Source organism: Choloepus didactylus, chromosome 17 (assembly GCF_015220235.1).
Source record: "Choloepus didactylus isolate mChoDid1 chromosome 17, mChoDid1.pri, whole genome shotgun sequence".
NCBI lineage: Eukaryota > Metazoa > Chordata > Mammalia > Pilosa > Megalonychidae > Choloepus > Choloepus didactylus.
Window position 1 is genome coordinate 49,447,979 of NC_051323.1, and position 13,281 is coordinate 49,461,259.

Here is a 13,281-nt window from a genome sequence, read left to right on the forward strand (position 1 = left end):
TGGGCACTCTTACGCACAATTTAGACAACCCTTTTTAGGTTCTAATGAATTGGGGTAGCTGGTGGTGGATACCTATAACTATCAAACTACAACCCAGAACCCATGAATCTCGAAGACAGTTGTATAAAAATGTAGCTTATGAGGGGTGACAATGGGATTGGGAAAGCCATAAGGACCACACTCCCCTTTGTCTAGTTTATGGATGGACGAGTAGAAAAATAGGGGAAGGAAACAAACAAACAACAGACAAAGGCACCCAGTGTTCTTTTTTACTTTAATTGCTCTTTTTCACTTTAATTATTATTCTTGTTATTTTTGTGTGTGTGCTAATAAAGGTGTCAGGGATTGATTTAGGTGATGAATGTACAACTATGTAATGGTGCTATGAACAATCGAATGTACGATTTGTTTTGTATGACTGCGAGGTATGTGAATATATCTCAATAAAATGAAGATAAAAAAAAAAAAAAAAGAATCAGACTCCCACACACCACAAGGACAAAGTTGGGGAGAACTGACTTGAGGGGAATATGTAACTCACGGACACCATTTGCTGGTTAGAGAAAGTGTACGCCACCAAACTGTAGATCTGACAAATTAGAGAATAGTGTCTGAATAATCCTTCATATCCTAAAAGAACCCTATGAAGTAAAGCAAATGCCAAGAGCCCAAAAACAACAGAAAATTTTAAAGCATAGGAAAAACCCAGACGATATGGATTACCCAAACACAAACACCCAAATCAAAAGATCAGAGAAGACATAGTACTTGGAGCAATTAATCAAAGAATTAAAGACAAACAATGAGAGCATGGCACAGGATATAAAGGACATGAAGAAGAGCATGGCACAGGATATAAAGGACATGAAGAAGACCCTAGAGGAGCATAAAGAAGAAATTGCAAGAGTAAATAAAAAAAATAGATGACCTTATGGAAATAAAAGAAACTGTTGACCAAATTAAAAAGATTCTAGATACTCAAAATACAAGACTAGAGTAAGCTGAGCAACGTCTCACCAACCTCAAGAACCACAGAACAGAAAATGAAAGAACAAAAGAAAGAATGGGGAAAAAAATCGAAAAAACTGAAATGGCTCTCAGGGATATGATAGATAAAATAAAACATCCAAATATAAGACTCATTGGTGCCCCAGAAGGGGAAGAGAAGGGTAAAGGTTTAGAAAGAGTATTCAAAGAAATTGCTGGGGAAAATTCGCCAAACCTTCTACACAATATAGATACACAAAGCATAAATGCCTAGCGAACTCCAAATAGAATAAATCCAAATAAACCCACTCCAAGACATATTCTCATCAGACTGTCAAATACTGAAGAGAGGGAGCAAGTTCTGAAAGCAGCAAGAGAAAAGCAATTCACCACATACAAAGGAAACAACATAAGACTAAATAGTGACTACTCAGCGGCCACCATGGAGGCAAGAAAGCAGTGGCATGACATATTTAAAACTCTGAGAGAGAAAAATTTCCAACCAAGAATACTTTATCCAGCAAAACTCTCCTTCAAATTTGAGGGAGAGCTTAAATTTTTCACAGACAAATGCTGAGAGATTTTGCTAATAAAACACCTGCCCTACATCAGATACTAAAGGGAGCCCTACCAACAGAGAAACAAAGAAAGGAGAGATAGAGAGAAATTTAACAGACATATATAGAACATCACATCCCAAATCACCAGGGTACACATTCTTCTCTAGTGATCATGGAACTTTCTCCAGAATAGACCATAGGCTGAGACATACAACAAGACTTAATAAATTTAAAAAAAAAAAAGTGAAATTACTGAAAGCACATTCTCTGACCACAATGGAATACAAATAGAAGTCAATAACCATCACAGACTTAGAAAATTCATAAACACCTGGAGGTTAAAAATGAGGGGGAGATGAGAACATTCCTGGATAATCAAAAGCTGAGGGACTTCATCACCAGTAGATCAGTCCTATAAGAAACGCTAAAGGGAATTGTGCAGGCTGAAAGGAAGGGACACTAAACAATTGACTGAAAACACATGAAGAAATAAAGATTTCCAGTAAAGATCACATGGTAAATATAAATACCAATACTACGGTATTTTTGATTTGTAACTATACTATTTACTTCCTACAGGATCTAAAATACATAAACTGTAATGATAAAATCAGTGTTTTTGGACTCAATGTAAAATATGTAATTTTTGACAAGAACTACATAAAGGTGGGGGAATGGAGGAGTATAGGAACATAGCTTATGTGTCCTATTGAAGTCAAGTTGGTATCAAAGAAAACAAGATTGTTACAGAGTTAAGACATTAAATTTAAGCCCCACGGTAAACACAAAGAAAGTATCAGAGAACATGATCATAGAGATGAAAAGCAGAGTATGGGTTACGAGAAGTGGGGGAAGGAGCAATGGCGAGTTAAGGAATGAGTGTAGGGTTTCTGTTAGGGGTGAAGCGAAATTTCTAGTAATGGATGGTGGGAAGGTGATGGCATTGCAACATTGTGAATGTGATTAATCCCACTAAATGGAATGCTTGGGAGGGGTTGGAATGGACGATTTATGCTGTAGATTATGTTTCCACAATTGAAAAAAAAAGACAGTCTAAATTAAATGCCATAGATGATCCTGGACGAGATCTAAGAATAGAGGAGAAAAGGCTCAAAGGGACACAACTGGGACATAAGAAAAAAATTGAAATATAGAATGTAAGCTTTATATCAAAGTTAAATTTCTTGAACTTAACTACACTAAATGTGATTACATAAATGAATATTCTTGTTCATAGGAAATGCATACGTGAATTATATTATTTGTTCAAGGATGTGTGCAACTTGCTCTCATATATTCAGAAGACAGACCAATAGATGATAGATGATAGATAGGGAGGGAGGGAGGTAAAGAAAGAAATGGTAAAGTGACAAAATATTAAAGTTGGTAGATCGGGGTATCGGTGGAGAGGGGTTGGGGTATGCTGGAGTTCTGTGTATGGGGTTTGTATTATTTTTGCAACTGGTCCTGTAAGTTTGAATTTATTTCAAAATAATAAATATATATATATATATATATATATATATATATATATATATATATATATATATATATATATGTGAAGTGCTGTTATGTGCTATGACAATGGATGAACCTTGAAGACATGTTGAGTGAAATAAGCCAGACATAAAAGGACAAACATTGTATGATTTCTCTTAAATGTAATACTTAGAATAAGCAAATCCATAGAGAAAGAAAGCAGAATAGTATTAACCAAGGGTCGAGGGAGGGAGGAATGGGGAGAGTTATTGCTAAATGAGTATGAGGTTTGGTGTGAGAGGATAAAAATATTCTGGAAACAGTGGTGAAAGTTATCCACTACAGTCAAACAATATATCTAATGCCAAAGAACTGTCCACTTAAAATGATTTTTATTGTATATATATTTCACTGCAACTAAAAATAAATTTTTTTTTATGAAATAGGAGAAGAATGTTAAGGCTTTCTCTGAAGTACTCTGCCATTAAGAGACTGCTGGAGCACAAGGTGCACTTACGGCTTTAAGACCTATCCTAATACTGACATCAAAGTCAGGTTCTGGAATAGCTTCTCTGGTCTTTTTAAAAAAATTATAGTCAAGGTTAAACAAGGAGATGCACAGTAGCGTCAGCAGTGATGTTCTGAGGGCCAGGGTCCACCAGTATGGATATAATGATTTCTCTATCACTTACTCCTCTTAACAAGACACTTGTTATGTGTCTCCAAGACTTGGAGAACAGGTCATCAGGTCCCAAAGACCTTGCTGTAGGACAAACAAAAGCCAATAATCAGCAGTTACTGAAGAAAATGTTTTAAAGACATGCTGAAGCAGAACTCAAAGGCTATGGTCCAAGATGCCAAGCAAGAAAGTACTGGTTCTTTTTAAACACGACTGACTAGCTGCACCAGAGGCTGGAAACAGCAGTAATTGTAACAGGTACCCATGCTGTAATCAGAAGTTTTTAGCAAGCACAACTTTGTGCAATCCAGATGTAGAAAAACTGATAATGGATCCTATAATGTATATCCATAAACGTAGGCAGCATTCAATCAAGCAGGTAATTTCCCAGTTCCTTCTATACATCTAGCATTTTAACATTATCTTCTAGTATAGCAATATAGTTCATATGCTTAACTAAGTTTTTAATTTATTTCTGCCCATCTGCCCTGAGCATCAAAATAAAATGAATTATGTGAATAAATAGAAAATCAAGAGCCTGCCTATTTTAACAACAGTTACTGAATAGTCTTCTCTCTTTGTATCTTTGATGCTTTTTGTTCCACTTATAGTATTATATACCATATAACATTTTACAGCTGAGGCCAGGCATTCTGGGTTCAGTTCCTGAAATCTTCCACTTATGAACTGTGAGGCTTTAACAAGTTATTTGATCATTTGTGCTTGTCTCCTCATCTATAAAATGGGGACAATGGGACCTACTTCATAGAGTTGTTGTGAGGATTAAATAAGATACACATCAAGCAACTGGAAAAATACCTAGCACAAAAGTTCAATAATGTTAGAATTTTTTTAATTAAGTTCAGTACTAATGGGCTGTATATAATCTGGGCTATACATAAGACTGAAGTCATATATACATGACTTGCAGCTGGCATAATGATAAATTTTATAGTGCTTTATAATGTATGGAGCATATAATCTATTAATAAATGATCCAAGTCACTGTCCATGAAGCATGCTGCCCCACAAAAAAAGGGGGGGGGGGGAGTCCTCATTGTTCAAAGCTTACCTGTCTCACAAATGAAAGGCACATCACTAACTCTATCAACAACTGGTTCCTGCTCTCACTCTTCTTACGGCATGAGAAGGAACAATGAGTTGCCCATCTGCCCTTCTGAGAAGGCTACAGCATCCAGTGAGTATCATAGCTCACAGACTACAACAGACCTGAAGAATGCCTCAGTCAGGTTTTCTTCTATGTTCCATATAGCACCAAGGAAATTCTGGGCACTTGATAATGTCCCTGAGAATAAAAAGCCAGTATTCATCAAATTACCCCTCTTTGCTGCCAAAGAACAATGGGGCTTCAGTAATTTTCTCCTGTTATAGCAGAAATAGATAGGGCATGACTTCAACATTCATGAAATGTCAAGACCACTGCAATGTATACTTGTTCTATGTCAGCATGTGGGCTGGTCTGCACAGCTCCATGTCTTGGCCAGAGCCTCTGCCCCTAACCTCATTCAGCTTTTTGAAAATGAAAGCCACTGATAAGAATAAACGCTCTGCATTACTTCCTTCTAACTTCAAAAATCCAGCTAACAGCCCCACAAGTCTGTATCTCTTTCTCATAATTCAAGGACTTACCACCCTGTAAACTCCTGGAAGCTGGGGACCTTGTTTTACTCATCAACCACTAAGTAAAGTCCCTCACCAGGAATATATTCAGGAAATCGGTGCAACAGTGACAGAAAGATCGTGCATATCATGTAACTTCTACATTAAACAAATGGGTGCCTTGATAATTATATTTTAATATACTCTTACTCCTTATGAAAGATGAAAAATATCACTTATTTTTCCACTCCAAGCAATCTGTTAAAGGAAACCAACATTACTTGTAAACAGATTCCAAGCTATCAGGAGGGTAAATTATAAATATACTTGCTTGTTTGGGATACATTTTTAAAATCATTTGTCAGATTCTTGTTCTGGCAAGATTCTTAGAATTGGTCACATAATTTCTTGAGCTTAAAAGGTATCTTTATACTCCAGCATCTTCCAATTAAATAATAACATGCATATGGCTCTTTAGCATTTATTAGTTACATACATCTTTTAGAAAATCTCAAAATATGATGTTCTCCTATTCCATCTTCTTTCTGGAAACACCCCTACTGGTGGCTAAAGGACTCTTCCCACATTACCTGGCTGACTGCCATCAAAGGACTTAAGTCACACAGGGTATACTAACTCTGGTAATCTAAACATACTGCCCTCTAAGAAAACCTAAATAATTAAGAATTCTTTTTGAAGATGCTTCCACATAAAAGATGCTTCCATTAAAATAAAATAATTATATGGTGTTAACTATGTGGGGGAGAGAGGTAGTGTCAAGTTATTTTTTTGTAAGATTTGGAGAAAAAGGAATTCCAGTTTCTTCATCACACATTTCCAGCCTTGGAGAGCCTCTGCATTCACTTCACAAACAGAATCTTCACACACGAGTCCTTGGGGTTGGGGGAGGAGGAGAAGATGAGAAGCACAAGGATCGGATCTGAGCTGAAGGAAGCTACTATCCTTTTTTAACCTACAAAGGCAGACTTAGGTTCAATTTCAACACTGGGGGTTAGAGAGGAGGGGGCAATCACCAAAATAAATATTTTATACATTTTACTTTAGGATACAAAAGGTTCCTCATGACAAGGGTGACCAATAAAGAACAGAACAAAAGAAATACATTTCTTTAACCTGAGGAGACTGAACACTGCATTCCATCACACCCCCACACTCCCTGGAAAGATGTGTAAATGCCAGCTCCTCTTAAGCCTTTCTGACCCCTGGGCTCAGAATCTGCCTGTTTGAACACTGTGAACAGAACTCCAAGATGAATCTATTAAGGTTGCTCTAAACAACCACTCAACTGTCTTTGTGCTTAGGTTTTATCACAAGTAGGTCACAAGAGACCATCGCCATTCCTCCACAACTCCAAGACCACAAAGGACTGGAATTTTTCACTTTGTATCCCCATCAATGCACAGAACAGATGCAAGGGAACAATTTTGATAAAGAATACAAAGTTTCCATCCTAGCAATCCTCCAAAGAAAATAAAAGGCCGGATACTCTTCAAGGTCAAGAATGACCTGCCTAAGAACCAGATCTTGGGTTCCAACACTCTTGGATTCTAACGGCAATACAATTTTCTGGGAATCTGGAGAAGACCGGCATTTCCCAAAATGGTGCCTGCTTGACACCACTGTGCAGGATGCTAACAGATACTGAAATAAATTGGGAAAATCAGGATTAAAACAAAGGCAGAATAGTTCCTTTACTGCAAAACTTTTGCAGGACTTTCATAAGCTAATATGCACTATAAATTTCCAACATAAAATTCCAGTGTGAGGATGTTAATGAACTAATTTGAACAAGATCCTGAGGACAATCTGGAAAATGCTTCAAAGATGAGTTGTGTTTTTTTGTTTGTTTGTTTTTTGTAACTATCACAGTATCACTGAGTATTTTAGATTAACTTCAAAAATGTTTTTACCTGATATGTGTTGCAGGCAGAGATTCATACTGGCGTGACAAAAAGAGTTCCCTGTGTTTCAACTGATGTTTCTGTTTATCAGTCAAATCAGCTTCAATTGTAGTTTCTGATTCTTCTTCAATTTCTTCTACACAAATAAAAGTCAAAGAATTCATTATTATAAAGCACGTTATCTATTTAGATATTAAGACAGATTAAATCAACACTTCATTCAATATTTTCTTCAAACTAACCAATTTTAAATTTACGTAGTTACCTTGTCACTTCAATCACAATCATAAAATCAAGTTATCCAGGGCCTCAAAGGAAGAGTAAGAACTCCAATTTAAAACTGGGAAATCGATCATATGCATTTATCTATTCTTCCCCCAAAACACCACAGCAAAATAATGATTAAAATGTATTAACATTTAAATGACAATGAAACAATAATGGAAACAAGCTTTTCAACCAAAAAAAAAAACATTTTTAGACGATTCTTCAGAACATTTTTTAGAGAGAGAGAGAAAGAAAGAAAAAGAAAGAAAGAAAGGAAGGAAGGAAGGAAGGAAGAAAGAAAGAAAGAAAACACTTGGCAAAGAAAAGGAAATAAGAAGCCTTATGCCTCCACAGGGGGAAGCCATGCAGAAGCAAGCAACAAGACATCAAGACATCTACTGACTTAGCACTTGAAGGTAGCAAAACTGCAGGGAGAGAGGCAAGGGGCTAAAAATGAGGGGGCAGTCGAAAGCCTATAAACAACAGAGTTACTTAATCACGGAGTATTATACAAAAACAGGGAACAAGTAGGAAACAAGAAAGAGACCTTTCAAATATGATAACACAAATAAAAAACTAAAAGAAGGATTGGAAGGTAATGCTGAGGAAATCTTCCAGAAATTAAACAAAAATTAAAGAGATATATAACTGAAAACCAAAAGATAAAAGAATTAAAGAACAATCCATGAAGTCCAATATCCCAGTAATAAAAGTTCCAGAAAGAAACAACAGAGATAAAAGATTTCTTTCTGTCTTCCATCATATGGAGAGGGGAGGGCTTGGGGGGAGTAGGGCTGGGGCCATGAAAGGAATAATTTAAGAAAATTTCCCCTTAACTGTACAAATGAGTCTCCAGATTGAATCACTAGCATACTTAATGATGTAAAAAAAAAAAAGGCAATAACATGGATAGAACATAAAGTTTACGGAAAGGAAAAACAGGTCACATACAAAGAAATAGAATCAGAACGGAATCACTTATGAATAGGAACGTTGTATGCTAAAACGGTAGAATAATGCCATCCAAGATGAAAAATGATATTCAACTAGGAATTTACAGTAACCAAACCACCTATTCAGTCTGAGGACATAAAGACATCCTTTCATTCATTTGGAGATATTTATTGGGCACCAAATCAGGCCCTATTCTAGGTGGTGGGGATAAGCAGTGAACAAAACAATTACAAGGAAGAAACAAAAGCATCTGCCTTTGGGAAGCTGAGCTGGAAGGAAGGGCCCTTATATGAGATTTTATATATATATATATTGTATTTAATAATCTCTTTAAAGAAAAAAATGACCAAATGTCATCTACAGATATATTTCCAATTACTTTTGAACAAAATTTTTTTAAATATAATACTTCTAGGGGTTCACGGACTCTGTACAATCTCACCTGGACCAGACTGTGTGGTGATGGGAATAACAGGAGCGGTGAGAATTTGGAGGGTGAGACTGCTACAGGGCCGGGAGGACAGAAGCTGGCTCTTCACCCAGGAAGAGAGCCCGAGGTTAAACGTGGAACATCTGGATAGGCCTCAGGTAATCCTAAGAGGCCTTTAATTTTCAGAAATCAACCAGCACCACACACGTGCCCATGTGCACACACCCACAGCAACACACAGCTGTTCCTCAAAATTCTTCTCAATTCTGATTTCAAGATGTAGCACTATGTCTTTGAAGATGTGGTTTGAAGCTTTTATGTACCCCAGAAAAGGACATGTTCTTTTAATCCGTTCCTGTGCGTGTATTTCTATTGTGGGTGGGGCCTTTTGATTAGGTTGTTTCAATTGAGAGGTGACCCACCCAATTCAAGGTGGGTCTTAATCCTCTGACTGGAATCATTTAAGAAAGATGAAACCAAGAGAGCTCAGGAAGAGACACCCAGAAAGACCCTAGATATAAAAGCCCCAGAGGTGCTGACAGAGGACCCACGAGAACCAGGAGCCGAAAGGCAAAGAAACCCAGGAACGAAGGACCAGCAGACACTGGCCATGTGCCTTGCTATCAGACAGAGGAACCCCAGATGCCAATAGCCTTTCTTCCAAGAAAGTATCTTCTTCTTGATGCCTTAATTTGGACATTTTCACGGCCTAAGAAATGTAATTCGCAAGCTAATAAACTACCATTGTTAAAAGCCAGTCCATTTCTGGCATATTGCATTTCAGCAGCTTGAGCAAACCAAAATAGACTACAAAATGAATTTTATCAATTTATAATTTCCTAGTTGCAGTAGTTCTTTCAAATTACATTAAAGTAATGAGTGGTCTAAGTGTCAGATATTTTCGACTTTCAAACTTTTAAAACTCTGAACTGAAAACGAAGCTTAAAAACTGATTAGGAGAGTGACACTGTCAACATGCCGATGTAAAAAGCTACTGAAAACTTTTCTCCAGAGATTCAATGAAAAAAAAAAGGACAATTCTGAATTGCTTAAAACTCTGGAGGCAAATACAAACTGGAGAAAGACCGTGCAAATGCTGAATTGAAGAAAGAAGAAATATCAGGTAGGAATCTTCTGCCCCAGACCGGCTGGGCCTCTTCCCTCCCACACACTTGTCTCTGAGGCACAGAATCAGCAGACGGGACCCCTCTCACAAGGAACACAGATTTTAAAATCTCTCACAGCAGTGAAAAATACCTTCACTGTTTGAAGACCCGGTGGAAAGGGGAGGACATTTTAAGGCCCAGATCAGTGATGGACAAAGAGATTGAGAAACCATGGACAAAGACTATTTGCAGCCCTGGGTCTGAAAGACCCTCCCTCCACTTGAGGGAAGCAGCAGCCGGCAGCCATTTCCTTGCCTTGGAGACAGCTGGAGTGCTGGGTCGGTGATGGAGTCCTATGCCACAGTTGGAGCCCCACATTTAGCCAGATTTTGGCCAAAAAAGTTGAGGGCATAGGAATCCCACAGTTTCAGATCTGCCAGGTCAGATAGAGCCTGTGCTAGGAGGCAACGTTACCAAACAGCACCATCTGCTGGACAGTCCAGAAAGTGCAAGGGAAGTAAAATACCTTTTAAAAGATACTTCAGACCCTTTCTTAGGAGCACAGGGGCTGGTCTACACACCCTGTATGGAAACCCGGCCCTGTTTGGGCTGAGAAATAGGGAAGACCCAACTGTTAAAGCCGGGGTCCAAAACAAACCCAGGTCTTGCTAGCCGGTGGAAAACAGCACCACTGAAAGCCAGCAGATCTATATTACCACACACAGTGAACTTGCTGGGGTGCCCGTGCTTACCTCCCATCTCTGTGGCAGGCCACAGTGGATGGGTAATCCCCTTGAGGAACTGGGGGAAAATGTGGAAATATTAAACCTCCCCAGCTGGGGAATTCCTGATATTCTTGCAAGCACTGGGGACTACCAGCTTAACAGGCCAAGACCTCGATCTTGGGGCTTGCCCTTATGAAGCTTGTTACTGCAAAGGAGAGGCTAAGCCTACTCATATTTGTGCCTAAGAGTCACCTCTCCAGAGGGCCTCTTTTGTTGCTCAGATGTGGCCTCTCTCTCTAAGCCACCTCGGCAGGTGAACTCACTGCCCTCCCCGCTATGTGGGACCTGTCTCCCAGGGGTGTAAATCTCCCTGGCAATGTGGGACATGACTCATGGGGATGAGCCTTGTTCTAGTTTGCTAATGTGGACTTTTTGCAAAACACCAGAAATGGACTGGCTTTTATAAAGGGGGGTTATTTGGTTACAGTTATAGTCTTAAGGCCGTAAGTGTCCAAGGTAACACAACAACAATTGGGTACCTTCACTGGAGGATGGCCAATGGTGTACGGAAAACCTCTGTTAGCTGGGAAGGCACGTGGCTGGCGTCTGCTCCAAGTTCTGGTTTCAAAATAAGCTTTCTCCCAGCACGTTCCTCTCTAGGCCACAGCTCCTCTTCAAAATGTCACTCTCGGTTGCTCTTGGGACATTTGTCCTCTCTTAGCTTCTCCTAAGCAAGAGTCTGCTTTCAATGGCCATCCCCAAACTGTCTCATCTGCAGCTCCTGTGCTTTCTTCAAGTGTCCCTCTTGGCTGTAGCAAGCTCGCTCCTTCTGTCTGAGCTTATTAAGTGCTCTAGTAAACTAATCAAGGCCCATATTGAATGAGTGGGGCCACACCTCCATGGAAAGTATCCAATCAGAGTTATCACCCACAGTTGGGTGGGGCACATTTCCATGGAAACAACCTAATCCAAATGTTCCAACTTAATCCCCACTAATATGTCTGCTCCCACAAGACTGCATCAAAGAACATGGCTTTTTCTGGAGGAGGTAACATACAAACCGGTACAAGCCTGGACCTTGCATTGTGTGATTGAGAAGACTTCTGGACCAAAAGGGGGAAGACTAATGAAACAAAATATAGTTTCAGTGGCTGAGACATTTCAAATGGAATCAAGAGGTCATTCTGGAGGTAATGCTTATGCATTATATAGATATCCCTTTTTAGCTTTTAGTTTACTAGAATAGTTAGAAGGAAATATCTGAAACTGTTGAACTGCAATCCAGTATCCTTGATTCTTGAAGGCAATTGTATAATATATAGCTTATATGGCGTGACCATGTGATTGTGAAAACATTCTGGCTCACACTCCCTTTACCCAGTGTATGGACAAATGAGTAGAAATATGGGGCAAAAAGTAAATGAATATTATGGGGGATGAGGGGTATGGGATGTTTTGGGTGTTCTTTTTACTTTTATTTTTATTGTTATTTTTATTTTTTGGAGTAATGAGAATGTTCAAAAACTGTGGTGATGAATGCACAACTATATAGTGATACTGTGAACAACTGTTTTACACTTCAGATTGTATGGTATGTGAATATATTTCAATAAAATTAACTAATTAATTAACATCCTGAAAAAAAAAAATGAGTGAACATAAAATTTTAAAATAGCCTGAAACTGGCAGAATATACTCAGAGCCCACATTTTTTTAAATTAAATTCAGTTTTATGGTTCACAGCACCACCATATAGTCATGCATTCATCACCCCAATCTATTTTTGAACATTTTCCTTACACCAGAACGAATCAGGGTAAGAATAAAAAATAAAAGTAAAAGTAACACCCAAACCATCCCCCGCATTGCACCCTATTTTTCATTTAGGTTTTGTCCCCATTTTTCTACTTTTTCATTTAGGTTTTGTCCCCATTTTTCTACTCATCCATCCATACATTGGATAAAGGGAATGCGATCCACAGGGTTTTCACAATCACACTGTCACCCTTGCAAGCTACATTGTTATACAATCATCTTCAAGAGTCAAGGCTGAGTTGGAGTTTGGTAGTTTTTGGTACGTATTTCTAGCTCTTCCAATATATTAAAACCTAAAAAGTGTTATTTATATAGTACATAAGAATGTCGACCAGAGTGACCTCTCGACTCCATTTGAAATCTCTCAGCCACTGAAGCTTTATTTCTTTTCATTTCGCATCCACCTTTTGGTCAAGAAGATATTCTCAATCCCACGATGCCGGGTCCAGATTCATCCCTGGGAGTCATATCCCGCGTTGCCAGCAAGATTTACACCCCTGGGAGTCAGATCCCATGTAGGAGGGAAGGCAGTGAGTTCACCTGCCAAGGTGGCTTATCTAGAGACAGGGCCACATCTGAGCAACAAAGAGGGATTCACGGGGAGACTCTTAGGCACAATTATAAGCTGGTTTAGCCTCTCCCTTGCAGTAACAAGCTTCATAAGGGCAAGTCCCATGATAGAAGGCTCGGCACATCAAACCACCAGTCCTCAATGTCAGAGCCCACATTTGATATCT

At 38.7% G+C, this 13,281-nt stretch overlaps 1 protein-coding gene across 4 annotated transcripts in view; it reads right to left on the bottom strand.

The window, feature by feature from the left end:
* The window catches only part of MTA3 (metastasis associated 1 family member 3), a 192,351-nt gene that overhangs the window by 121,078 nt on the left and 57,992 nt on the right, over positions 1–13,281 (bottom strand). For all 4 annotated transcript variants that reach the window (XR_005212454.1, XM_037807604.1, XM_037807603.1 and 1 more), the window contains exon 4: positions 7,257–7,383. Coding sequence is in view for 3 of the 4 variants with exons in the window: in XM_037807604.1 (XP_037663532.1) it covers positions 7,257–7,383 (127 nt within the window). In the remaining variant the exon portion in view is untranslated. The remainder of the gene's footprint in view (positions 1–7,256; positions 7,384–13,281) is intronic.